At 59.2% G+C, this 23,409-nt stretch overlaps 1 protein-coding gene across 7 annotated transcripts; it reads right to left on the bottom strand.

The window, feature by feature from the left end:
- Positions 1-46: 46 nt before the first annotated feature.
- Positions 47-19,713, bottom strand: DGKK (diacylglycerol kinase kappa). 7 transcript variants are annotated; one of them, XM_058848268.1, is made up of 29 exons: positions 19,392-19,713; positions 10,477-10,587; positions 10,282-10,362; positions 9,965-10,069; positions 9,628-9,760; positions 9,353-9,459; positions 8,785-8,910; positions 8,538-8,640; positions 6,977-7,139; positions 6,772-6,880; positions 6,476-6,615; positions 6,258-6,339; positions 5,677-5,768; positions 5,321-5,420; positions 4,885-5,125; positions 4,592-4,690; positions 4,381-4,480; positions 3,843-3,950; positions 3,283-3,379; positions 3,096-3,203; positions 2,820-2,933; positions 2,556-2,690; positions 2,306-2,472; positions 2,067-2,184; positions 1,894-1,980; positions 1,685-1,801; positions 1,488-1,599; positions 885-1,054; positions 47-491 (listed from the first exon to the last, which is right to left on the bottom strand). In XM_058848268.1, exons 1-29 carry the CDS (start codon positions 19,587-19,589, stop codon positions 417-419), a joined length of 3,498 nt encoding a protein of 1,165 aa, XP_058704251.1. In that variant the 5' UTR covers positions 19,590-19,713; the 3' UTR covers positions 47-416. The 7 variants fall into 7 exon arrangements, with proteins under 7 accessions (XP_058704251.1, XP_058704253.1, XP_058704252.1 ...); XM_058848270.1 differs by having other exon boundaries at positions 885-1,012; XM_058848269.1 differs by having other exon boundaries at positions 3,283-3,376.
- Between the last annotated feature and the right edge of the window lie 3,696 nt (positions 19,714-23,409).

Raw genomic sequence — 23,409 nt, 5'->3', positions numbered from 1 at the left:
CTCACCTTCCCTTTAGTAATGACACTATGCAAGCAGCAGCAATGAGTATCTTCTCTCCAAATATTTACACAGCATAAATACCCATGTGGGGAAGGGGAAACTTTGCTTTGGCTCCAGCTTGAGCACACAGAGGGTGGCCCCAGCTCCTACAGTGACCCTGATGGGGCTGGACCGGTGGTCAGACCACATCACAGGTTAGACCTCTGCTTCAGTGTCTCCAGCCCCACAGACTGGGGGAGAAGCAGTGGCTTCTGGGGGACACTGGGGACAGACAGATACTTAAAGCAAGGCAAGCGGGGGGGAGCGGGCTCCGTACATATGGGGTAAGGGTAGGGACCAGTTCCCCCACCCAACGCCTGTTCCCTGGGGGCAGCACCCACCCAGCACCTGGGCTCAGCTGCTGCCCTGCTCTCAGCCTAGGGCAGGTTGCTGAGCTCCTTAATGGCCTGAAGGATCCTCTTCATATGGCCCACTTTGGTGATCCCCAGGTCCTGCAAGAAAAAGAGAGGTGGTGCAGTTGCAGGGGGGAGCTCTTGGCACTTGCTACTGGACAAGCCACAGGGTGGAGGATGAGGCACAGCCCAGCTCCCCATGCTCTCCCTTGCTGGAGCATAGTGCTTACTTGGAGCCCTCTGTCCTCTTGAAAGCACATCCCCATGCCTGAATGCAGGTGAGGGTAGGGTGCTGTTGCTACTGCTTTGGACAGGTGTATGGAACCTTGCAAGCTCGAGGACCAAAGCCACCCCCTTCCCCTGCTTCCCTGCCCCTGTGCACAAGCTCAACTCTGTGGCCCCAGATGTAGGGCCAACCTGCCACCAGGAGGGATGGAGGACACCATGCTCCCCAGGGCTCAGGATCCCTCAGGAGGCACAAGGGGGTTGTACCTTAAGGTCTCTCCTCTCCAGCAGAATCAACTCTGAGCCCTGGATGTCATGTCGGACAAAAATGTCTCTGTATTCCCCTAAACCGAGTGCTTCCAGCCAAGCTGCCACCTCCTCGGAGCCCCATTTGTCTGCTAGCAGGGAGGAAAACCAGAGTTGTGGACTGCTGGGGCCTGTGGAGGCAGTGAGATGCAGCAGGGCAGATAGCAGTGATGGCAGCCTGTGGTCAGCAGTCAACCCCTCCCACCCCTGGCACCAGCAGGGCCAGAGGCCACAGCCTGCTCAGGCTGCAGAGGTCTTTCTTCTCCTTGGCTTACTTACAGAACACCTGAGCTCTCCCCCTCAACCCACAGCTATGGACAAAGGACTTACCAAAAGGTCTGAGCTGTACCAGAGCCCACTTCTCCCCCCTAGCTGAGGAGTTATGGGGCTGGGGCGCTCTGCACGTCTGATATCAGAAAAAGCTGTGACACCCCCAGGCAGCCAGAGATGAGGATCCTTCCCCAGCATGCCCAGGACAGGAGACTGAGGGACAGGTCAGCACAGGGTGTCCTTTCTAGAATGGACTGCATCACCTGTCTGTCCCTGGCACACTGCTCACTTTACCTGGGAGCGCACTGTTGGCCTTCTGCTTCTGCAGCTTGTCCTTCTCCTTCCTGGGCTTGGGGATGTTGAGACGAAGCTTAAAGCTGCCCTTGTTGGCACTGCTGGCACCTTCCTGTGAGAAGCCAGGCTTGGTGGGATGCTACAGCTTCCTGAGCCAGACACTGGGCTGTGCCAGACCCCAGTCCCTGTATACCCACCTCCTCAGCAGGGTGGGCAATGGGGCCCAGCCAGTGGATGTCCAGCAGCCGCTGCAGCTCCTGGCCCAGCACACTCAGGGGGCCGTGAAGTGCCTCCTCCTCCTGCGGTGAGTCCAGCTGTGGGGGACAGGGACCATACCCAAACCTGCTGCCACCCCCAGAGGTACCAGCCCTGGGGGGCTTTGGGTGCTCTCCGGCCCCTCACTCACCGCCTTCCCTTCCAGGAATGCCCTGGTCTCAGCCCACAGCTCCCTGATGCTCAGCACCACCTCCACAGCCACATTCCTGCTGAGAAACTGAGGCACAGAGGCATAACCCCTTGAGCAGCAGGGCCCCACAGGGCCTGGGTAAAGGCTTCCTTATACTTCCAGTTCCCACTCACCTCCGAGGTGCCAGCAGTTTTGTGGGAGAGGGCTTCACTCAGTGCCAGAGAGCTGGCATTGACTGCATGTGCCAGCTCCTGCTCCACGGCTTTGTGAGCCTTGGCTGCCTCATGGATCCTGCAGGTGACAGGGGCTGGAGCTGCCAGGGCTCTCCTGGTCTGAGCAGGCACCTTTGCATGGCCATGGCACAGCTTCCCCCTTCCCTGTGCCCACCACATTCCCCTTCCCACAGTCTGACCTGGCAATGAGGGTCTCTGCAACCCGTGAGACCTGCTGCAAGAGGCTGCTCTCCTCCTCAGTCAGGTACTCCATGGACTGCTGGGAGCTGAGCCGTGGCCGTGTGGCTGCTCGGTAGCTCTCCCCTTTCTGTTTATCTTCCCAAGACTTGAGGGTGCTTTCAAATGCCTGTGGGGGACAGACATGGCCCCTCTGAGACAGTCATACCTCCCTGTGCCCCAGCATCATCTTGCTGAGCACCCCAATCTCACCCGGTCCCTTGTCAGCATCTGGGCTCTGTTCTTGTGCTGGATTTTGATGATGCCAGGTGGCTGGATCCAGGCCTCTCCATCCACCTGCACAGGGACACCCTCGTCCCCCCGGATGGTAATCTTCACCACACGGCACTGCGGGGCAGACAGCCCAGGGGTGGCATCAATAGCTGCCAAGCTGAGCAGAGCCACAGCCCAGGCTCCAATGCTGCCCCAAAAGCTTTCTGGCACCACCTGTGGCCCTGCAGGGTGCCTCGCCACTACCTGTGCAATGCGATGGTGCTGGAGGTTGATGACCCGTGACACGGCCATCTGGATGCTGCCAAAGACTGCCACCACCTCCAGCTTCTTGTCATCGAAGGATGGAGCCCCGAAGTTCTGAAAAGGACCACTGCACGTGAGACTTCCAAAATGGGCTCATTTTGGGACCCAGATTTCCCCCATGTGTGTCCAAGGCAGGGACACCCTAGCCCCAGGGTTTCTTAGGACTGGGGAAAGGACATCACACCATCCAACTCATCTCATAGTACTGGCACTCACGTTGTCCTCCTTGGTGCCTCCCCAGAAGTTGATGCCCCCGGCATAGCTGGGGATGTTGAGGACTGCAATGCCCTGCAGGCTGGGCAGCGAGATAGGCACCCCATCACACTGCAAGAGAGGGCTAAGCCTGGGGGGCTGCTGTAATGCTGCCCCTCCCCACCCTGTCCCTGTTCTCCCAGCCCTGTACCTCCAGCTGTACCCGCTGTTCCAGGTTCTTGTAGGTGCGCTGCAGGAGCTCCTTCGTGCCCAGAACCCCATACCACATCATGTTCTTGGTGCGGCTGCTGTGGGGCAAAGTGGAACAGATGAGGGGCTGTGGGCTCCCCACTGCCTGTCACAGGCTCCACACCCTTCCCAGGCACCATGCTGCACAGTCCTAGACTGCTGGCCCCACCTCAGTTTCCTCAATTCCTGCTACCACCTAGGGAAGCCAAGGTGCAGCGTGTTGCACCCAGACTTCAACCCTTCCATGCCAACACAGCAATGTCCCTCTCTCCAGGTGCAGAGCAAGTAAATCCCACCAAGCCCTCGTGTCATCACCCTTTCTGGGGTGTTTGCAGTCTGCCACCGAGGGGTGTATACCAGCAATGGGTGTAGGTACAAAATCTGCTGCAGGAAGGGTCTCCAGCACAGCAGCACCACATCACCCCTATGGCTCCCAGCATCTTGATGGTCCCTCCTGGTGCAGGCACTGCAGAGCCAGGGGTACATTTTTTTCCTGGGGAAAATCAGGGGGTTCCAGCCAACCTGCACTTCTTGGGGTGCTCATCACGTTTGTTGTTGAACTCCAGGGAGATCTTTGCATCCAGGCCGATGCCGAAGTAGTTATTCATGACACATTTCTCCGAGAAGTGGCTGGAAGCAGCAAACAGGGAAAGCAGCTTGAGAAGCAGCTGCACATCGGTGACTCTGGGTTGGCACCAGAGGATGTAGTGTAACACCCACTGGAGCAGAGCGGCTGGCACTGGGAAGCCTGACCAAAACTAGCAGGGATGGCTGCATTTCCCTCAGTCACCATGGTGGGACACCCAAGGCACAGCCAGGACCTGCCAAGCACCAAGCTCCAAGCATCAGCCAGAGATCCCACACCATGCACAGGCAGGCTCCCCCGGCACGGGCACTGCTTGGCTGGGCAGGGCCTGGTACCAGGGATGCCACACTGGTGGGCAGAGGCTGCTGCAGCAGCCTTCCCAAAGGGGCAGCATGGTACCAGCTCTGCTCCTGCTCCATGATGGGCAGCAAGAGTGGGCCAGAGTCCCTGGGGCAGGAAGAACACCTGACTCACAGAGTGCTCGGGTCTTCAGGGAACTGCAAGCTGCCAAAGGTGTCTGGCCGGTCCAGGATGATGGAGGAAGATGCAGAGGTCACCGTCACCTGCTGGGAACCTGGCCAGGGTGGACAGGGAGGTAGTTGCCACATGGGTTCTCACCCTGAGCCCATCCCACAGCTCATCCTCGTGCCCCCACAAAATGCCACGTGCCCTGCTGGCATCTTACTGAGCTTCTCCTCCTCCTTGTTGAGCTCCTCCGAGCTGTCCTTCCTGGGGCCCACAGTGCTCTGGTAGGCTTGGGTCTGCTTGTTCTGCTCATCCACAGCTGGATCCAAAGAGGGGCATGACAAGGAGTCTGTGCAGCCCTGTGGCCCCTCCTCCTGTCAGCCCTGAGAGCTTGTGCCAGGGATCCCAGGGGAGAACAAAGGCATGGGTCCAGCACCAACCCACTGTGGCTTCACAGCCCCTGCCAGGCCGCAACAGCATCAGGGAAGCTGCCAGCTCCCACCACTCCCTCACCTTTCTCTGTCTGCTCGATGATTTGCCGCAGGGCTTTCTTCAGGCTGTTTGCCCGCAGCATGAGTTGCTCCTTTGATTTGAAGATGCGAGGCATGGGGCTGGGGTTGAAGCTGCCAGCTTTCTCCTGGTCCTTCACATCAGCATGAGTGGCCTGTGCCATTTCTTCAGGAACCACGATGGCCTGAGCCTCCTCATTCAGCTCCCTCACCAGCGAGTCCAGCTTTTCATTCAGCATGGCACACTGTGGGACACCTGCCCCACTCAGCACCTGGCACAAGCTGCTGCCCCCCACCAGTGCTGGGTGCTTCCCTGGGCACTACGGGTGCCTGGATACCCCCAAGCACCTGGGCACCCCAGCACACGCTGAACAAGGGCAGAGGCCCTTCCCTGCTGTGCCGCCAGCTTGACCCAGCCCTCCAGCTCCCCTGCAACACACCTTCCGTGCCATCAGCTCAGCCTCCTGCTTGTTCTCCGTTGCCCTCTTGTAAGCCCTCCCAACTTCAGTCACAAAGTCATTGACAGTGCCACAGAGGAACCTGCCAAGGGAAGTGGCTGGAGGTCAAGAGGGGCACAGCATAGCCAGCGAGGCACAGGAGGGCCAGGGGGGCTGCTGGCATAACACCCACTGCTCCAGAGGGGCAGTGCCAGGATTATCTGCCAGGCACCAGCACAGCTGGCAGCTGCTGGTGGCCAGTTGGGACAGCCTGGCTGAGGGGGGTTGCAGTGGTCCTGGGGACATGCCCCAGCCCAGAAAAGGGGGCACTGGCATCCCATCAACAGCCCCCTCCTTACTTTGCAGAGGAGATCACCACTGAGTGCTTGTCTGACTCCAGGATCTTGGCCAGGTGGAAGGCAACAGAGTCAGCGTAATGGGAGATCTGGACCTGGGGGGACACAGGTGGAGACAGCTGGAGCCCTGCCACCCTGCCATGTGCCCTGCTCAGGGATGGACCTTTGCCCAGCCAGCCTTGAACTGGGGACAATCAGCCCTTATTCAGCCCACTCCCCAGCACTGAGGGCAGCCATGCCCATGCTGTTGGCCAGAGGTGAGGTCAGTTACATCAGGAGGGAAATGGAGGCAAGGGGCTGAAGGGGAGCACATAGAAGAGTCCAAAGCAGCTGGCCGTTGACAAGCGAGCTCTACCTCTCCTTCTGCCTGCTCCCAGCTGCACATGCCAGGCTGAGACCTGCCAGGCTCGTTTCATTGCATGCGGCCGACTGCCAGCCCCCTCGCAGCCCCAGTCCCCAGGGATCCCCTGCATCACCTCTTCCTGTGCCATCCCTCCCTGTGTGTCCCTGAATTGGGTTGAACAAGAACCTGCCCTCCAGCCTGCCCTCCCCATCTCAAGCCCTCAAATGCCAACAGTTCCCACCTGGATGTTGGCATCCCCATTTTCCTCCTCCTTCAGGGGTGAGGGGGACTGCTTGGGGGCCTCGTAGGTCAGCACACTCCACCTGCCAAGCAGAGAACATGGCTGCTTGCCATCTCCTGGCCCCCTAGCACAGGGACAGGCAAGGAACTGGGACAGGATGCCCAGTTACATGCCAAGGTAGGGGGGACAGAGGGGCATGTATTCTGTGCCCTGCTCACCGGTCCAGCATCTTGGTGGTGGCCCTTTCCAGCTTCTCCAGGATCTGCAGCAGCTGAGTGTCATCGTCACACAGGCTGCCCCAGCCCAGGACCCGTGCCAGGTCATTACCAGTCCCCAGTGGCAGGACACCGAGCTGACACTGCAGGAGAAAGACACAGTGGGGGAGCTTAGAGCAGCCATGTGACACCCCCAATCCTGCTGGGCCCATTGCTTGGCAGCACCTGGGGCACACAGAGTGTGCCAGCACTGGGGATGGTGCCAGCCTGCACTAGCAATGCCAGACACTCCCACTCACCTGCTTGTGGAGGCCAAGGGCATCGATCTCAGAGAGCACCCAACCCACACTGCCATCCCCACCACACACCAGGATTCTGAAGGTGGAGAACTTCTGGAAGAGGCGCAGCCTGGGTGGGGGGCAAGGAGAGAGGGACTGGGTGCTGTGCCAGGTGCCCACCAGGATCCCACCAAGGCAATTCTGGGGTGCTCAGGCAGGCGCTTACCCCAGGTGTGGGCCCCCATTCATGAGGTCAAAGACTTGGGCTGGGTTGAGGAACTGCTTGAACTTGCGCAGAAACTTGACACCCTGGTTGTCCCCACTCTTGGAGTTGACAAAGGCCAGGAGAGGGCTGGAGCAGGTCGAGGGGCAGGTGGCTTTCCAGAAACCTGCAGTAAGCCCAAACACATGAGCCCTGGCCCTCACTCTCCACACACACTTGAGGAGAGCAGAGTGGACACTCCATCTGTGCCAAGCCCAACCTGTTGGTGCTGGGACAGGAGGGGCAGTGATGGGGATATCTGGGGGATGGTGAGGGGCAGAGGGAAGAGGAAGCACTGTGCTTTTAAAGGAATGAGATGAAGAAAGAAATGTGCCCAAGGCAGAGTAGGACTGACAGCTGGCCCAGAGCCTGCACCTGCCTCAGGCACATCTTGGCCATCTCAGTCCGCTGGCTGGTGTTTACAGGCTCCTTCCCTTGGCAGACTGCAAGGACCACATCAGCCCACAGTGCCACTGGCACCGGCCCCACAGCCATTGCCCTCAGAGCCCTGTGGGCTGCAACCAGGAGTCCCAGCACCCCCACCACAGCAGGAGCATGGAGGCAACCTCCCCATAGCCCACCCCCTTCTTGCCTGGCCACCGCTCCATCTCCACTCCCAGCTGAGCAGAGCAGATCAGTAACACAAAGCACTGGCAGCTGCTGAGTCAGAGCGTGGGCTGCAGTGGAAAAGCTTGCTGCCAGCAGCACCCATGTGCTCTAGCAGGCAGGACAAGGGGGGACTGAGGCCTTGCTAAGCTGTTCCCAGCTGGGTGGGCAACAGTCAGCCATGGATGTCTGGGCTGCTGGAGGGGGACAGGGCAGAGATGGTGCCAGGGATCAGCCACCAGCAGCCGAGGCTGTGGAGCTGAGGAGCAGCCGCGTGATGGTTACCCTGACAGCATCCCGATGAGTAACAGGAGGCAAATGAGCCACCGGCTGCGCTGAGTGGTGAAAAGCATTAAAGAATGAAGAAAGAAATATCCGGAGGAGAACAGATTTTGCTCAGCAGAGGCCAGCTGGGCCCCTCAGGAGAAGGAGACAGCCAGGGGGTCCCCCCACGCTCCACATGGCTTCTCCCTGCAGTGTCCCGTGCCAGGGCAAAGCTGTGCTCTGCACTACCAAAAACCAGCTGAGCTTCAGACACTGAGAAATAACCCAAGCAAGAGCTTTATCCTTCCTTGAGAGAAGCTGAACTATTGAGGTGCAACAGAGGACAGCTCATCTCAGGGGTGCAGGGCTGGCACCGCTGATCCCAGCACGGAGGGACTATGTCCTGAGCCACTGCAAGAGGAGGCCTGGCAGGAGCAACTAAAGCCACATGTGGGCTAGAAGTGCTACCCCAAAGCCCATAGAATACCACCAAGCCCTGAGCCTGAAGCCCTACTGAAGGTGGTGTTCCTGCTGCCACACAAAACAGGCACAGTGCCATAAGTCAAAGCCTCCAGAGGACCTCAGAGAGCTCAGAGCCTTATCCCAAACAGCCTGTCCCCCGCCACCAGACCAGCCCTGTGGCTCTGTGACTCACCATCAGAATCAATGCTGTTCAAGGCCGTTGGTGGGATGATGGACACTTTGTACTGGCCCAGGGGGCACCTCTTGCCAAGGAGCTCCTTGCAGGCACTGTGAACCTGGGAACACAGGGATATCTGTCTAGCAAAGCTGGAGGACACAGCACCGAAGTCCCCTGCATCAGCTTTCCCAGAGATGCACAAGTAGGGGCAGTGGTGTTCGTGCTGGGAGAGGGGTGGGGCCAGGGATTGATTCATCCTTACGATGGCTTTGCACCAGAGACACCGCCAGTCCTGCAGCCTCCGGACGCTCCCGCAGGTCCGGTCGCAGACAGCGCAGCGTGCGCTGACGGGCAAGTTCCCCTCCAGCCACTGGTGGGGCATGGCCACCTGCAGACAAGGGCAGCCACTGATGGCATCCTGCACGCCTAAGGGAAAGGTCCACCTTTCCAGACCACCTCTTTCCCCAGTTTTCACTATGGAGGTGGTGCCTTGCAGCAGGGCAAGGCAGGTCTGGGACCCCTCCCATGTCCTCTCATCCCTGCCTTCCCTGGCCCCTTGAAGCCATCAGCACATGAGGCAGGGCAGACACGTCTCCAGAAAATGTCTGGAGGTGGCCCCACTTGGACAGCAAAAAGGGATCCTGATACAGAGTGCCAGAAGAGGTGTCCCCAAGCCATGCCCCTGCAGAGCCAAGCTCAGGGGCCACACAGTGCAGGGGACAGCTACAGTTTCTTCAGTTTCTTCCTGCTTCCTGATTTGGGTACAGTGAAGCCAGTTCTGCTGGAGGATCTGTTCTGCCAGGATCCCTGACAGGGACTCCCCTGCTTACCCCATCCTCATCCTCGATGATTTCAATGCCGATGGAGGCCAAGGTTGTCCACTTGCAGTTGTTTGTGGCTCTGACGGCACAGCGCTTGTGTGCCTTGAACTTGCAGACTGCATGGGGGGAACCAGTGAGGAGCAGGGAAGGTCCCCATGGCATGCACACCCCCGGTCCCAAACCCCTCTGCATCTGGGCAGTGGACATCACCCTGCACCACTCCTGCTCTGGCCCAGCCTGGAGAGGCTGCCCTGCCCACCTCCTGGCAGGACCCCAGCACTGACCTTCACAGGAGAGGCCATGGGAGGTGACCCCTGGAAGAGCTTCACGGCACACGTTGCAGAAGGTGGGGCGGGCGTGGGAGCAGGCGTACCAGTTGTGCATGCCCGAGAAGTGCTCCATGTTGAACTGTGTGGCCTGGAGGCACAGCCCTGCCCCATCAGTGCCTGGGACCCTCAGCCAGCACTCCCTCCCTTCTGGCCCCCTGAGTGTCCCCAGCCCAACTCCTGTCCTCCCTGTGGGGCTATGCCAGGGGCAACAGCTCTTGTCTGGCAGTCAGAGGCACACAGAAACGCATTCCACATGGAAACACAGATCCAGGCAGCACCCTGCCCACATCACCTCATGGATCTCCCACTTCTGGACAGATTTCAGGGCAGTGATCCAGTCCTCCATCTCCTTCCGGTTCTCCGCGCATAGGATGAGCTTCCGGAACGGCGTAATCACCTGCAACAGCCCCCACGTTCCCTCACAAAGCCACCGCCAGGCCAGCCAGAGCCCAGCACAGATCCCAGCAATCTCTGGCACACCAGTGCCACCTCCAGCAGCAGGAAGCCATGCCCCATGGCTCTGGAGGGGATGAGGGAGGTCTGTAGTGCCTGCCCACAAGGTTCTGAGGTCTCCACCAGGTACAGCTGGTAGCCCCACACCTCCCTCACCGTGAAACTGTTGTTGATGTTCTTGGTGCTGGTCTCAGCTACACTGGCATCAGACAGGTCCACCTCATCAAAGATCAGGGACTGCAAGGGAGGAACCAGAGCCCCAGTCCACCAGGCAGGGATCTCTGTCCCCTCCTGGGCTGGCAGACTCAGGTCCCCCCCGACTGAATATGCTAGAAGCACCCCCCAGCCTACCTTGGCATCCTTAGCATAATAGAGTGTCCTGCCTCGCAGTTTGAAGTATCGTCTCTTCCACCTCTGGAAGGAGCTCGTCTGCTTCAGCAACAGCCCCTCCTTTACGCTCTTCTGCAGAGACCACAGTGTCCTGAGCTCTCGTAGCCCCCCAGGATCACCAAAGCCACCATTTTACCCTGTGACACCAGTCCCTGAGTCCCCAGGAGCACAGATTGGACATTCTGGGGCTCACTATCTGCTGCATGTAGCAGGGCAAATTATGTTCCCTGCCTACCATGGCCTGGGCACTGGGCACTCCCTGTGATCTGGAAGGATGCTGCTGGGCATGGCAGGGCAGGAAGATGCAGGTCTCCAGCAGTGCAGACCCTCTACTGCTGATGCTTCCTCCACATCCCCAGGGCAGTGCCTGGACATCCTCACCCTGCTGTAGCTCCCTAGAAGCCAAGGGCAGAACTGGAGCCAGAAGCGCTTCCTTTGAGGGGACACCAATGCCCCAGAGATATCAGGACTGCATCTCTGAAGTGGCATTACCTGGGCACTGCAGCACCAGCTGGTTTGCAGAGCAGACAGCAGGGTGCACCCAGCTCTGCCTTGCCCCCAAAGCCCCTGCAGGGGACAACCTGGGGTTGAAGGTAGCCTGCAGCAGGCAGAGCATCCCCTGCAGCACAGTGCATCACTGCAACCTGGCTGCCCGTCCTCTGCCCTCCCCGAAACACAGCACCTGCCAATATTTACCCTTCTCACAGTGGTGTTTACAAGACTCAATTAATTAGTGTTTGAAGCATGGCTATGAGCCTGAGCAGGGTGGCAGAGATGCTCTGGCACTGCCTCATCTTTGATTGTATCTTCTTTAAACACCACCGGCAGCTCCGTTCAGCTGCTTCTCTACAATCAGCTGCCACAGTGGCTGTGTCCAATCCAGGCAAATGATGAGAAGCCACATTTAACAGCAAATTAGCACTGGGCACGAGGGCACAGCGAGGGAACCATGGCCCTGGGGCTCTGCACTCCTGTGCCAACCCATATGCTGCAAGAGGTGGCACCCAGGCCCCACCAGCCTGCAAACACACCAGCCCCAGGTCTCAGCCTTAATCTACTGCCCCATGAACCAGATGGCCAAAGCACCAGAAATAGCAGGAGCCTTCAAAGTTACAACAAAAGTAAAACCCCATCTGGGGTGGTCCCTGAGCCTCAACTCCCCAAATGCCTAACCCTCCCGAACCTCCCTGGGGCACCCACCATGTTGTTCCCCGCTCTCTTCCAGCCTGGAGTTTGAAGAGGGACGCTTTAAGACTTTATCACTCCCCCAGACTGGTGCAGAGTTTGGCTGTGGTCAATCACCACGATGCCTATGAATGTCAGTGCAGGTTCAAACAGCCTAGTTGTCCCCAGTGCCAGCACCCCGGGACACACTGTGTCCTTTCCCTGGTCTCTCAGCCGTGAGCACAGTGAAAGCAGAGGAGTCCTTCCACTGGGGTCCAGCTGTGACCCCCAGATCCACACACAAACCATGTGCCCTAGCAGTCCTTGTCCCACACCAGGAGGGGACAAGCCAGGGTCCTGCCATAGCCAGGTGGGATCCAGCCCCAAACACCACATCCACCACACCTGGCTGCACCGGTCAGGTGCAGGTATTGTGTTTGCTGCAGTCATTGCTGTTGCTGCAAAGGACAGGCAGTGTGTGACAGTGAGGAGTGGTGTGAGGAGACGGTGGGGGCAGCAGGAGAAAAGGATGACAAGGAGGAAGAGGTGGGTCCATGATGGCACCTCAGGGCTATCACAGTAGGGGCTGGAGCCAGCTGGGCATGGGCAGCTGGCTCCAGGGCCACATGGGTGGCAGGACACAGCAAGGACTGGCTGCCTGGGAGGGTGGCACCCACTCCTGCAAAGGAGGGTCAGAGACAAAACACCTCCTGACAGCAGCAAAATGTCATCACCCAGCCCCAAGCTGTCACAGTCCTGGCCATCCCAGGGACGGGATGCAGCTGCCCTGAAAAGCAGAGTTCCGCACCTTCACCACAACACCCATCAGAGTTCTACAACACTTCCAGTACCGTGGCTGGGGGGACTGTGCCTCAGTTTTCCACTAGTGCAGGCTAATCCCTAGCCATCCCAACATGGGGTAGCAAAATTGGTGCAGACAAGCTCAGGGGGCACCTCTCCCCACACCCACCCTTGGGGGCTGCTTTGGGCATCAAAGCACAAGCCCTCTGTGTGACCATGTGCAGCATTTTTCTGCACAACTCCTCATGTCAGCAGCTGCATCAGGCTCCACCATTCCTGGTGTGTGATGCCATGTGATACAGGTTCCATTGGTGCCAGCATGGGACCAGACAACCCCTCCCTGGGGAAAATAAGGCACATCCCTTTTCCAAAATAAGCCCTGGAGTCCAGCTGTCCCACGCTGCCTGGGCAGGCACACAAGTCTGGAGTGCTGGAGGGCTGTTTTGGATCTCACTGTGGTAAGCCACCCACCTACCTCATTTTTGACTATGGGTCTCAGCCAGGAGCACCTGCTCCAGCTGCTGGGGCAGGTTTTGGATCCCTGCTTTTGGAAAGAACAGGAGACCTGAGAGGCACCTGATGGCCAAGTCTGGCAGGCCCAGCACACAGTAAGAAGCCACGTGCAGCAGCACTGCCGAGTGAGCCCAGTGTTTCCTCCTCGCTAACAGGAAAGGGGTGCGGGTGGCAAGGGCAGACCGGCCATGGCAGGGTGGCATCACCCCTGCTGTGCTGGCTCCCCCAAGCCCTGTCCAGGGCACCAGGCTCACCACAATAATACAGTAAGTGGCTATTAAGTACTCTAGAGCTGAAAAGAGCTGGAGCTGAGCACAGGCACTGCCCCTTCTTCCTCGAATGTTCTGGGGACACTGGCAGCCCCTGGCCACTGAGCTGGGAGCTCTGCACCAGTCACTGCACAGCTGTAAGCAGTGTGCCACCCACACCCCAAAACAAACCCAAGCCCCTCCACTCACCCCAACCACAGCTTTTCTGTCTGGAGAGACCCAGGCAGCTCTGCAAGGAGCCTCAGCAAAGCCAGTGCTGGTCCCATCTCAGCAACCGAGGCGGCACACCCAGAGCCACATACAACCTGCCCAGCAATCAGCCAGAGGCCAGCTCTCCTGTAGGGCTCTGCCCCAGCAATCCACTGCCCCATCCCAAGGTCGCTCCCTGCTCTCTCCAGCCCAGGGGACTCAACACCAGCACTGGGGGGATCCTGGAGGCACAGGGTGGGAAGGCAAAGGCAAAAATGAAACCATACAGCATCTGCAGACATTACTACCACCTCCAGCTCAGATGCAGCTGAATTGGCAGCAGAGCCACAGAGAGGACACAGGTAAAAATGGCCCTGGGATAATGGCCAGCTACGTGCCCTGCCAGGACTGGGCTGGCTCCCAGAGGCCATCATGCCACAGGCTGGCTGTGTGCTCGGCACAAGCAGGGGGCTTGAACCACAGCCCAGGAGAGCTCAGCACCCTGCAGCAGGGATTCTTCCAGGTCAGGCTGCAACCCAAAATCCCTTTCTTCAGCCCTAAAGCTGAGCCCCAGGGTGCTGCTTTGTTCTGTCACCCTACTGTCCCAGCACTGCCACCACCATTCCTGGGAAGAGCCCATTGTGCAGCCAGGTCTGACCACAGCTGAGGCAGGAAGGCTTTCCTGGTGGGATCATCTTGGACAGCGAAGGAGCACCTGGAGAAGAGCCAGGAAGGCTGTTACTCAGGAATGCCGTCACATATGGCTGGTGAGTACCAACCACACTGTCTGCCCACGCAGCTGGCCACCCTACACCTCTCCTGAAGGGATATATTTGTCCCTGTGACCACACGATGCCTCACCCAGTAGGAGAAGGGAAAGAGGATAACCTGCCAACACACCAACCTGCATTGCACCAGCATCATTCCAGGCAGCCACCCTCCTGCTCCAAGTGCAGCAGCCCACTGGGCACAAGCCAGGGTCCAGTTGCATCAGAGCTCATCCCCGAGCTGAGCCAGCAGGCACCAGGACAACAGAGGAAAACTGGCATACCTCAAACAGCCCAGCTGCAGGGCTTCCACCAGCTGCTAGGCACCCCGTGGGCTGGTGTCAGTTGGAAACCTTATCAGGCTCTGTGACACAGCAGAGCTCTTCCGGGACTGGGCAGTCAGGGGGCTCGGTGACTGACGGGTGCTATTGGCCCCACAGGCTCAGCTGCTCCCAGAGGATGGAGCTTTCTGCCACTTCAGGACCAACCCCAATATGCCTTCCCCATGCTGGGTGGATGCTTGAAAGGAGATTCCATAACCAGTCCTGACAAGCCATCGCATCGTGCTCACAAGGCCATTGAAAGGGGACAGAGAACAGGAGGAGAGGAATGAGGAAAGGAGCCCCCAGAAGAAAGGCAACCCCCCTATAGCACATCATCCAGCAGCTGCTTTTTAGAAATGAGGTCACGCTTCCCTATCTACAGCCACATCAGTCCCCAAGCATCCTGCTGGCAGGCATCCCACATCAGCCTGACCCATGCTAGTTCCCCCCTGCCCCTTGTGCCGTGATGCTGGTGGGCACAGCCCTTCCACTCTGCCCAGCAGGGGTGGGAAAGAGCTGATGGGCAATAGCAACATTCACATAATGGAAAAAGTGAGCGGGGAGAGGGCAGAGAGCTTGAGAAACCTCACAAACATCCGGCTAGTGACAGTGGGGCTATCTTCACACCCCAGGCACCAGCTTGGCAAGCCCTGATTAATGAGAGCAAGCCAAGCCTCCCTGGTCTCACACCATGTTTTCTTGTGTTGAGGTGCAATTTCCTATTTTTTCATCTCTGTCCATTGATGAGCACCACTGAGAAGAGCCTGGTTCCCTCTTTGCTGCACCCTCTCTGTCAAAAACTGGGGACCCCTTGGTTACAGTCTCCCGTCCAGGCTGAACAGACCCAGCTCTCCCAGGCTCTCTCTGTATGAGAGATGCTCCAGTGTCCCAAGTCTGGAGGATGCACTGCCCAGGAGCCACAGCCCGCCCTCCTGATGCAGAAGAAAGGTTTCCAGGCCTGGCCCCAGACAGCTCTACTTTGCTTTCTTCATCTTTTGGCCAGGATTTAGCACTCAGGGGTGCACTTCAGCCTTCCCCACAGCCTGGCTGTACAGCACTGCCTCACCAGGCTCCCTATAGCTGCCCAGCACCCCAGTATGCACAGGTACAGCTTGCCCCATTCCTGGAGCTTGCAGGATGCTCAATGCCTGCAGCAAGGACAAGGACCTCTCATTCCCCAGGGTGCCAATAACCCCACTGACCTCCCCGAGCCCCATGGAAGGATTCTGGTGGGTCCATCAGCCCCACCAAGCAGCTGTGATGTATCTCAAGATCAGGAATTCAGGAACATAATCCCCCTTTCCAAACAGCAGACAAGCCATAGTGGCCTCTGCCCACCATGGCCATGCACATTGTGCCCATGCCATGGGCAACCCTGGATCCCTGGCACACACCCAGCTGTGCCCCCTTGAAGCCTCCACCTCCCAGCTCTGGTGCAGTCACCCCAGGAACTCTCGCTCACTGAACCAAACAGCGCTGCTGGATCACTCTCTGCCTCCACTCAGCTGCTGGGAGAGCCTGTGCTGAGGCAGTGCTGGGAAATGAACACCCCAGCCATATGGGCAGGATGTGACCCACCACCCCCAGCAACTCAAATGTGTTGGTGCACCCAGAACCAGTGCCCCCTCTCTCCTCTTCGCCTTCTCTCCATACCCAGCCCTAAGGAGACCAGCACTGGGAAGCAGCATCACATCCCACTCCCACTCTGCTCTTGCACACCTAAAACCTCGTACAGGCAACTGGCAGCCCCCAGCTGCATTGAGAAAGAGGAGGAGGAGGAGGAAGAGAAGGAGGAGGAGGATGAGGGGCATTAGCAAGACCCCATCCATGCTGAAGACTTTCAGTCCAGCGGGGACACCTGAATCTGGCAGCTGTTTTTGTCACTGAGCACAATGACCTCACCGCCTCCACGCCAGTGCTGGCACAGAACACCCCAGGGTGTCCGCAGTTCCAGCCTGGAGGTGTGGAGTGGGGGGATGTGATTGATGTGGAGGCTTGAGGAAGGGATGTGGGGGTATGGGCATTCAGAGTGCAGAAGCACTAGGACTGGGGAGCAGCAATCAGAAGGATTCAGCAGATCCCCAAATGATCCTCTCCTACTCCTGTCCCAGGGACTGGACAACAGCCTGGAGTGGGAGAAGCTGCCTGCTTCCATCACCAGAGATCAAGGTCTCTCCAGTCAGTGTGGATGGGCAGTGGGGTGGGGGTCCTGACCTTTCCCAGCCCTCCAACATGGCAGGCTCCTACAGATCCTCTCCAGCACCCCACCCACCACATGACCCAAAACAGGACAGTGTGCCCTGACCCCCACCACCTGCTGTCTCAGGAGCTGCCACCCTGGCACTGAACTCTCCCTTATTAATTGTGTTCTTTAGATACCTGCCCCTGGGGTGCAGGCAATGATTCCCTCCCCCGACCCCAGCCCCACCTGGGTGACAAGGATGTCAAGACAGGGGTGCTGCTCAGGAGGATGCCTGCCATGGCACACACTCTGTGGCTGTGGCTGGAGTGACGGGCAGCACATGCGCCATGGCAGGGTTGTGAGCCCAACCTGGGTGGCAGCAGCAACCTCATCCAAAAATCCTCACCTCCTAGGGAAGGAAGGAGTCCATCCAGGCATGGGCCAGGCCAGCAAGTGTGGTCCTGCCCATCTGGACCAGGGCAAAAGCATCCTCAGAAAAAACACTGAACCCCAACACTGAAAACACAGAGGTGGCTAGGGAGGCATACACAGCTCACTCTCAGGGCCCTCCAGCCCTGCCAGCTCTCAGTCTCTCCCTCAGCTCCATGGGCTGTTAACCCACACGTGTCATTTCCACCTGCCCATCCATCACGCCACCTGCCTCCCCTGGCACGCTGCACAGCATCACCTCCTGCACAGCTAATTGCTGATGCCAGGCAGGATGTGGGCAGTGGCCACAGCAGGCAGGGAGACAGCCTTTCCCCACGTGCAGCCTGTCAGCAGTGAGGCCAGAACCTGATGGGGGTATGGGGGGCTTTGGCGACTGGGCTGGGGCTCAGAGCGTGCTCGCGTTCCTGTGCTGCTGCTGTAGGACACGGGCATAGCCCAGCCATCTGCCCCTTCCCCTCAGACTTGGTGGCATTGCTGGCTCCCTGTGATGCCCCTGTGCCCCACACACGGCAAGAGCTGCATGGCAAACTCCAGTGGCTACTGCTGCCTTTCTGGAAAGGTGCTGAGGGCTCACACACAGAACTAAACATCCCCACTGCCCACTGGCCTGGCTTCCCACCATGCCTCCCCCCAACACCCAGCATAGCCCTCTACGCCCACCTGGCAGCCAACCTGGAGAGGGTAGAGTTAGTGCCAGCAGGCGTCAAAGAAGGGAAAATTGAGGCATGCTCCTTGAGCAGCCAGAGGGACTCAGTAAGAGCCCCCTCAACACCCCATGCCCCAGAAATCTCTTCTGCCAAGTGGGAAAGCCCCACAGCGCTAGGCTGGGAGCATGCAATTTCCATACCCCTGGGCAGGCATCCTCTGCCCCACCTCATGCCAGTACACCAGGCTTGGCACAACAGCCAAGCCAGGGCCAGCAGGATGGGAGCCTGCCCCAGCCCCAAGAATCCTCACAACTGCCACCAGGCCCAGTACATTGCCTCATTCCCCTTCCTTCATGCCCTCAGCACCCAACATTACTCCAGTGACACCCCCCTGCTCCAAAACTGCATTCCCATGCTGTTTTCAGATCTCTTCCCTCTCCCTGGAGCAGCACAGCCACCAAATCCCCACTGAGGGGTGGCTGGCACCAGAAGCTGGCTGCGGGGGGATTGCTAACAGCCCCCGTGTGCCGCCCAACACTGCAGGCACTGCCTTGACTCACTCTGCCACCTCCTTCCCACAACTGAAAGGTGGATGCAAAGGGACTGCTAACCCAGCATGTCATCCAGAGCATCCTCCCAGCACCGTGCCTTGCATCCTCCCAGCACCGTGCCTTGCATCCTCCCTCCCCAAAATGTCCCCCACAAACCTCCTTCTCTCCCCACATCCCACCTGGCCATTCAGTCCAGGCTATTTCTCCCTGCATTGCATTTCACTGTCCCAGCCTGGGACACCTCTGACCATGCACTCCTGCTTGGCTAAAGGCACCACACCCCATATTTTGTAGGTACTATCAAAATAGCTTTTTCTGAGCAAACTGATGCATGCACACACACACACCCCTCCACCCCCCAGCTGCTCTCATGCCAGTGGCTGGAAGTATGAGTGTCATGTCTGACCTCAAAGGTGTTCCCATCTGTCCAGCAAATCACCACTGGGGACTGGATCTGTGGGAATGGGGCCTGCAGGGAAGCTGGCACAGCCAAATTAATCTGGGGCACTAGGAAAGATGCAGGTTCCATTCTGCCACTCACCAAGCCCTGCACATGCAGTACCTACAGCAGGGTGTGGGATCCCAGGAGCCTACAGAACTGCCACAACCCTAAATCTCAGCCCCAGAGCATCCATGGGGCAGAGCCTTCCAAAAAGAGTCCTCTTCTTCCAGGCACAGGTAAGGGGAACCCAGGGGATACAAATGCAGCATGAAGGCAATGTTGTAGGGGATGTCTGGGTATGGGAGAGACCCTGTTCTAGAATAGTGTGATAAAATCCGGGCTTCACAGCCCCATGGGACCAATGCTGATACTGCCACTGTGGGGTTTGCATGTTTCTATGTGCCATCCCACAGGGCACAGGGGACCAGAACCCTCCCATCTCTGGCTGGGTTGAGTCTGCCAGCAGTAAGAACCTGGTACTGATTTGCATCCTGCAGAAGGTAAACTCCCCTGCCCTGTTCTCAGCAGTGATCACACACCCATCCAGCCCCTCACCCGCCGCATCCCCCACCCCTGACCTTGCTTCTCATCTGCCCCGAGGTGGAAACCTTCCGGATGAGCTTGTGAGAACTGTCCTCCTGCTCGCCCTCGCTGTCAGACGACTCCTCACCACCCACCTCGGGTGAGATGGGTGCCAGCTTGTCCGAGTCCAGGGATGACACTGATTCCCGGGTCTTCCTCGAGAACAGGTCCCCAGGCACCAGCTTCTCAGCCATCTTCCAACCTGGCTTGGCTCAGAGCCCTGCAGCCTCTTATGATAGCCCTGAGAGGACAAGGACACATAGGAATGAAGAGCCCTGAAGAGGCATGCACGGCCCCTCATCCTGTAGGGCTCTGCCAGCTGCAAGGTACAATCCTGGAAATCAAGGGAGATGGTGTTCCTCGCCCAGGAACGACACTCAGAGTGGCATCCTTGCAGGCAAAGTTTTCCTTCATTGCCTTTTTTCAGCGCCCCAACTACTCCTCAGCCTACCTGGCATCCCAACGTTGTCCCAGGCTTGGGCGCAGGAGACCGGCTGCCCCGTGCGCGGGCATTGGTACATTGGCGCAGAGAGGGGTGGAACCGCTTCCCGCAGCCTGTGTTATTTGCCCTTGTTTCCCACCCCCGATGTGCCGGGCTGCCCTGCGTGGCCGGGGACAGCGCAGTGATCTCCATGAAAAGCAGCAGCTGGACCCCGCCATCCGTCTGACTCCGGCAGCTGGGAAGGGATGGCTGAACCTCCCGCGCCCATGGGTCGCCAGCCCCGAGCAGGTGACTGCGGCTGGGCTGGGATGAAGTGGGGAGCGCGGGGTTCCCGCATGCGGGGGAAGCCATCTCCCCACGGCATCCCAGCCGGCCCCGAGAGCTGAGGAGAGACTGAGGGAGCACCTGCCTCGACGAGCGAGCCTGGACGGCAGCAAAGCTGCCGTGCCCGGGCCGGGGGGTGGCGGGGGGGCACCCCACGGCGCCGTGCTGGGCCCCACGCACCTAGCCCGGGCCGGCTCCGCCGCGCCCTCCCCCATCCCCGCGGCTGCCGGCAGCCGCGGTGCCGTCTCTCGGCACGGCAACAAGCGTCGCGGGGAGAGGAGACGGGGGGGGGACCGAGGGCAGCAATGCTGACCACCCCTCCCCTCTCCCTGGGTGCATTGCCTCCTCCAGCCCCAGCGCTGCCGGATCCCCGCCGAGCATCCCGCAGCACGCCCAGGCGGGGGAAGGCGGAGCGCCCCCCGCCCCGCACACACCTTGCACGACCCGAGCCGCCGCCGCCGCTGGTGCAAGGTCGCTCTTTCTCCGGCCCCGGCCCGCCGTCCGCAGCCCCCCCGGCCCCGCCGGGACGTGCCTCCGCAGGCGGCCCCGGCCCTGCCCCTGCCGCAAGCCCCGGCCTGCTCGGCGCGGCGGGCGCTGCTGCGCGGCGCGGGCGGCCCACGCACGGCCCCGAGCATGCGGGCACAGCGGGCACCCGCGCGCCGCCGCGCGCATCCGCGTGCGGCACCCGCGCGGGCACGGAGAGCACGTGCACACGCGTGTGCGCTGCCCGCTCACGCACCACCACCGAGCGCACTCGTGTGCGCGCTCCCGCAGCCACCCAGACGCGGGCACGCACGCACGCACCGCCACCGAGCGCACACGTGCACGGGCAGGCACCGCTCGGGCATGGGCGTGCACGCGCACTCCCACCGTGCACAAACGGACGCTCCCCTCGCGTGGGCACATGCACGGGCATGGGAGAGCACATGCACCACTGCAGTGCACCTGTGTGTGCACCACCCACGTGGGCAGGGCCAGCACAGGCACCGCAGCCACGCGTGTGTGCACACCGTCCACAAAGACACAGGCACAAGCAGGCACGTGCACGGTTTCCACGCCCGTATCTGTGGTCACAGACCACACGCACAAGCCTGCACACCCCAGGCGTGGGAAAGCACATGCACCGCGTTCATGCACATAGATGTGTGTAGGCATGGGTGAGCACACGTGCTGCCACTGTGCCCATATCTGTGTGTAACCCACATGGACTAGGGTGGGCACATGGCTGGCAAGGGCGAGCATTCACACCACGGCCACACGCGTTGTTGTGCACACCCCAGACACAGGTGAGCATGTGCACCATTGCCATGCAACCTATGGGCACATGGCAACACATGGAGGCATGGCCGAGCACACACACAGATGCCTCCACACACTTCCATGTGCGTGCAAACATGCTGGCAGCCCAGAGAGCTACCCATGTCCTGAGTGCATCCCCAGCAGGGTGGGCAGCAGGATGAGGGAGGGAGTTTTTCCTTGTCTGCTCTGCTCTGGTGAGATGCCCAGGAGTGCTGGCTCTAGCTCTGGGGTCTCCAGCACATGGAGGATGTGGTGGTGTTAGAGCTGGTCAGGGGGGGACCACAGAGATGCTCTGAGAGCTGAAAACCATCTCCTGTGGAGACAGGCTGTGAGGTGTGGGGTTGTTCAACCTGGAGAAGGCTCCAGAAAGACCTTAAAGTAGCATTTCAGTATATCAAGGGGGCTCCAAAAGGAGAGTTTTTCACAGGCCTTATCAAGGCAGGACAAGGGGCAACAGTTTTAAAGTGACCTATGTTGTGTTTGAGTTAGACAGAAAGAGAAAATCCTTTTTCATGGAGGCACTGGTGAGGCACTGGCACAGGTTGCCCAGAGAAGCTGTGGCTAGCCCATCTCTGGATGTGTTTGGTGCCAGGCTGGAGCAACCTGGCATCCCTGGAAGATGTTCCTGCCCATGGCAGGGGAGGTTGGACAGAATGTCCTTCAAAGATCCCTCCCAACCCAAACCCCTTTGTGATTCTGTGGTGTGCATGCATGCAGATACTCCCACAGAGGTGTGATTGCATAGAACTTGCTCTGGCGTGTGTGTTGGAGCACACACACATGGATGCACACAGGGGGGTGTGCTACCAAACAGCCCATGTCTAGAGAGAGAGGGTCTGACCTCACATTTCATCCCACAGTGTCCCATGGGCCCCTGTACTCATCTCACCCCCTGCTGCTCTGGGCTCTACATGCTGGCAGAGCCCCATTTCCCTTCCTTCCTGTTGAGCCATGCTGTCCCAGCCCAGGGCCGGGGAGGGCTCTCTTGTCCCTTCCCAATGCATGGCTTTCCCTTTTGGGCTGTAACGTGGGAGTGAAGGGAGTCTACCTTTTGGGGTTTGTATGCTTCAGGATTCCCCATCTCCCACATGTGGCAGGGATCTCTCATTAAAGCATCACTACCTGCCATGTCCTCATCCTTCCCCAGCTCAGATGTATGGGATATCGTGGGACAGATCTGGGATCTGTAAAATGAAGAGATCATTGCAATGAGGAGACAGACACCAGGGCCAGGGGCCACCCCACCTTTGTGGGTTTTGTTTGCAACTCTGGGAGACTTAGGACCCTGAATACTATGATGGGCCTGCTAGCCTGCATCTCCTCTGGGGTGTCACAGAGGGATCCCCAGGACACCCTATGCCATGGCCATATCTGGCACTGAGGGTCCCAGTACCCAGCAACCTGGCCATGCCACCATGCCTTGGGCTGACGGTCCTACCTGGCAGCATCCGGAGCTGCATGGAGGGGAAATGGGGTTTTGAACTGGTCACGGGACACAGTTTCCTTGTGCCTGCAGTTAGCCATATGCACAAGTAGCCCCGTGAACTCACGCACATGTGCATGCGTTCACCCGGGTGTGCATCGGCTCACTTGCATGTGCACGCACACGTGCTCGCATTCACATCTGCACGTCAGCCATAGGACAAGTTCCCTGCCCCGTGTGTGTGTTCACCTGCACGGGCAGTCACTCACCTCTAGTGCTTGTGAGCAGCAGCGTGGGGCTGTGCCCTGCACACATGCCCTCACACAAATGGCATGTGTTCCACTATGCGAACACGTGCGCTCACATGCATGTGCACACGCGTACCTGTGCGCGCACGCGTTCGCTTGTGTGCACTGACGCGCACGTGCCCGTATCCGCCGCGCAGCCTCACGCTCGCACCCCACACGCTTTCGGCCGCTCCCCTGCGCGCTCCCCTGCGCGTGCACGTGTGTATCGCACCGTGCGC

The sequence above is a fragment of the Poecile atricapillus genome, chromosome 12 (genome assembly GCF_030490865.1).
Source record: "Poecile atricapillus isolate bPoeAtr1 chromosome 12, bPoeAtr1.hap1, whole genome shotgun sequence".
NCBI classification, from domain to species: Eukaryota; Metazoa; Chordata; class Aves; order Passeriformes; family Paridae; genus Poecile; species Poecile atricapillus.
This window is presented reverse-complemented; position numbering and strand designations above follow the sequence as displayed.

Excerpts from the sequence above, each read along its gene's own strand:
- DGKK (XM_058848268.1), bottom strand. The coding sequence starts at position 19,589 with ATGGCTGAGAAGCTGGTGCCTGGGGACCTGTTCTCGAGGAAGACCCGG. Across the intron at positions 8,641-8,784 it reads GTCTCTGGTGCAAAGCCATC|GTTCACAGTGCCTGCAAGGA; the intron begins GTAAGGATGAAT and ends CTGTGTTCCCAG. Across the intron at positions 3,380-3,842 it reads GAGCACCCCAAGAAGTGCAG|CAGCCGCACCAAGAACATGA; the intron begins GTTGGCTGGAAC and ends TTTGCCCCACAG.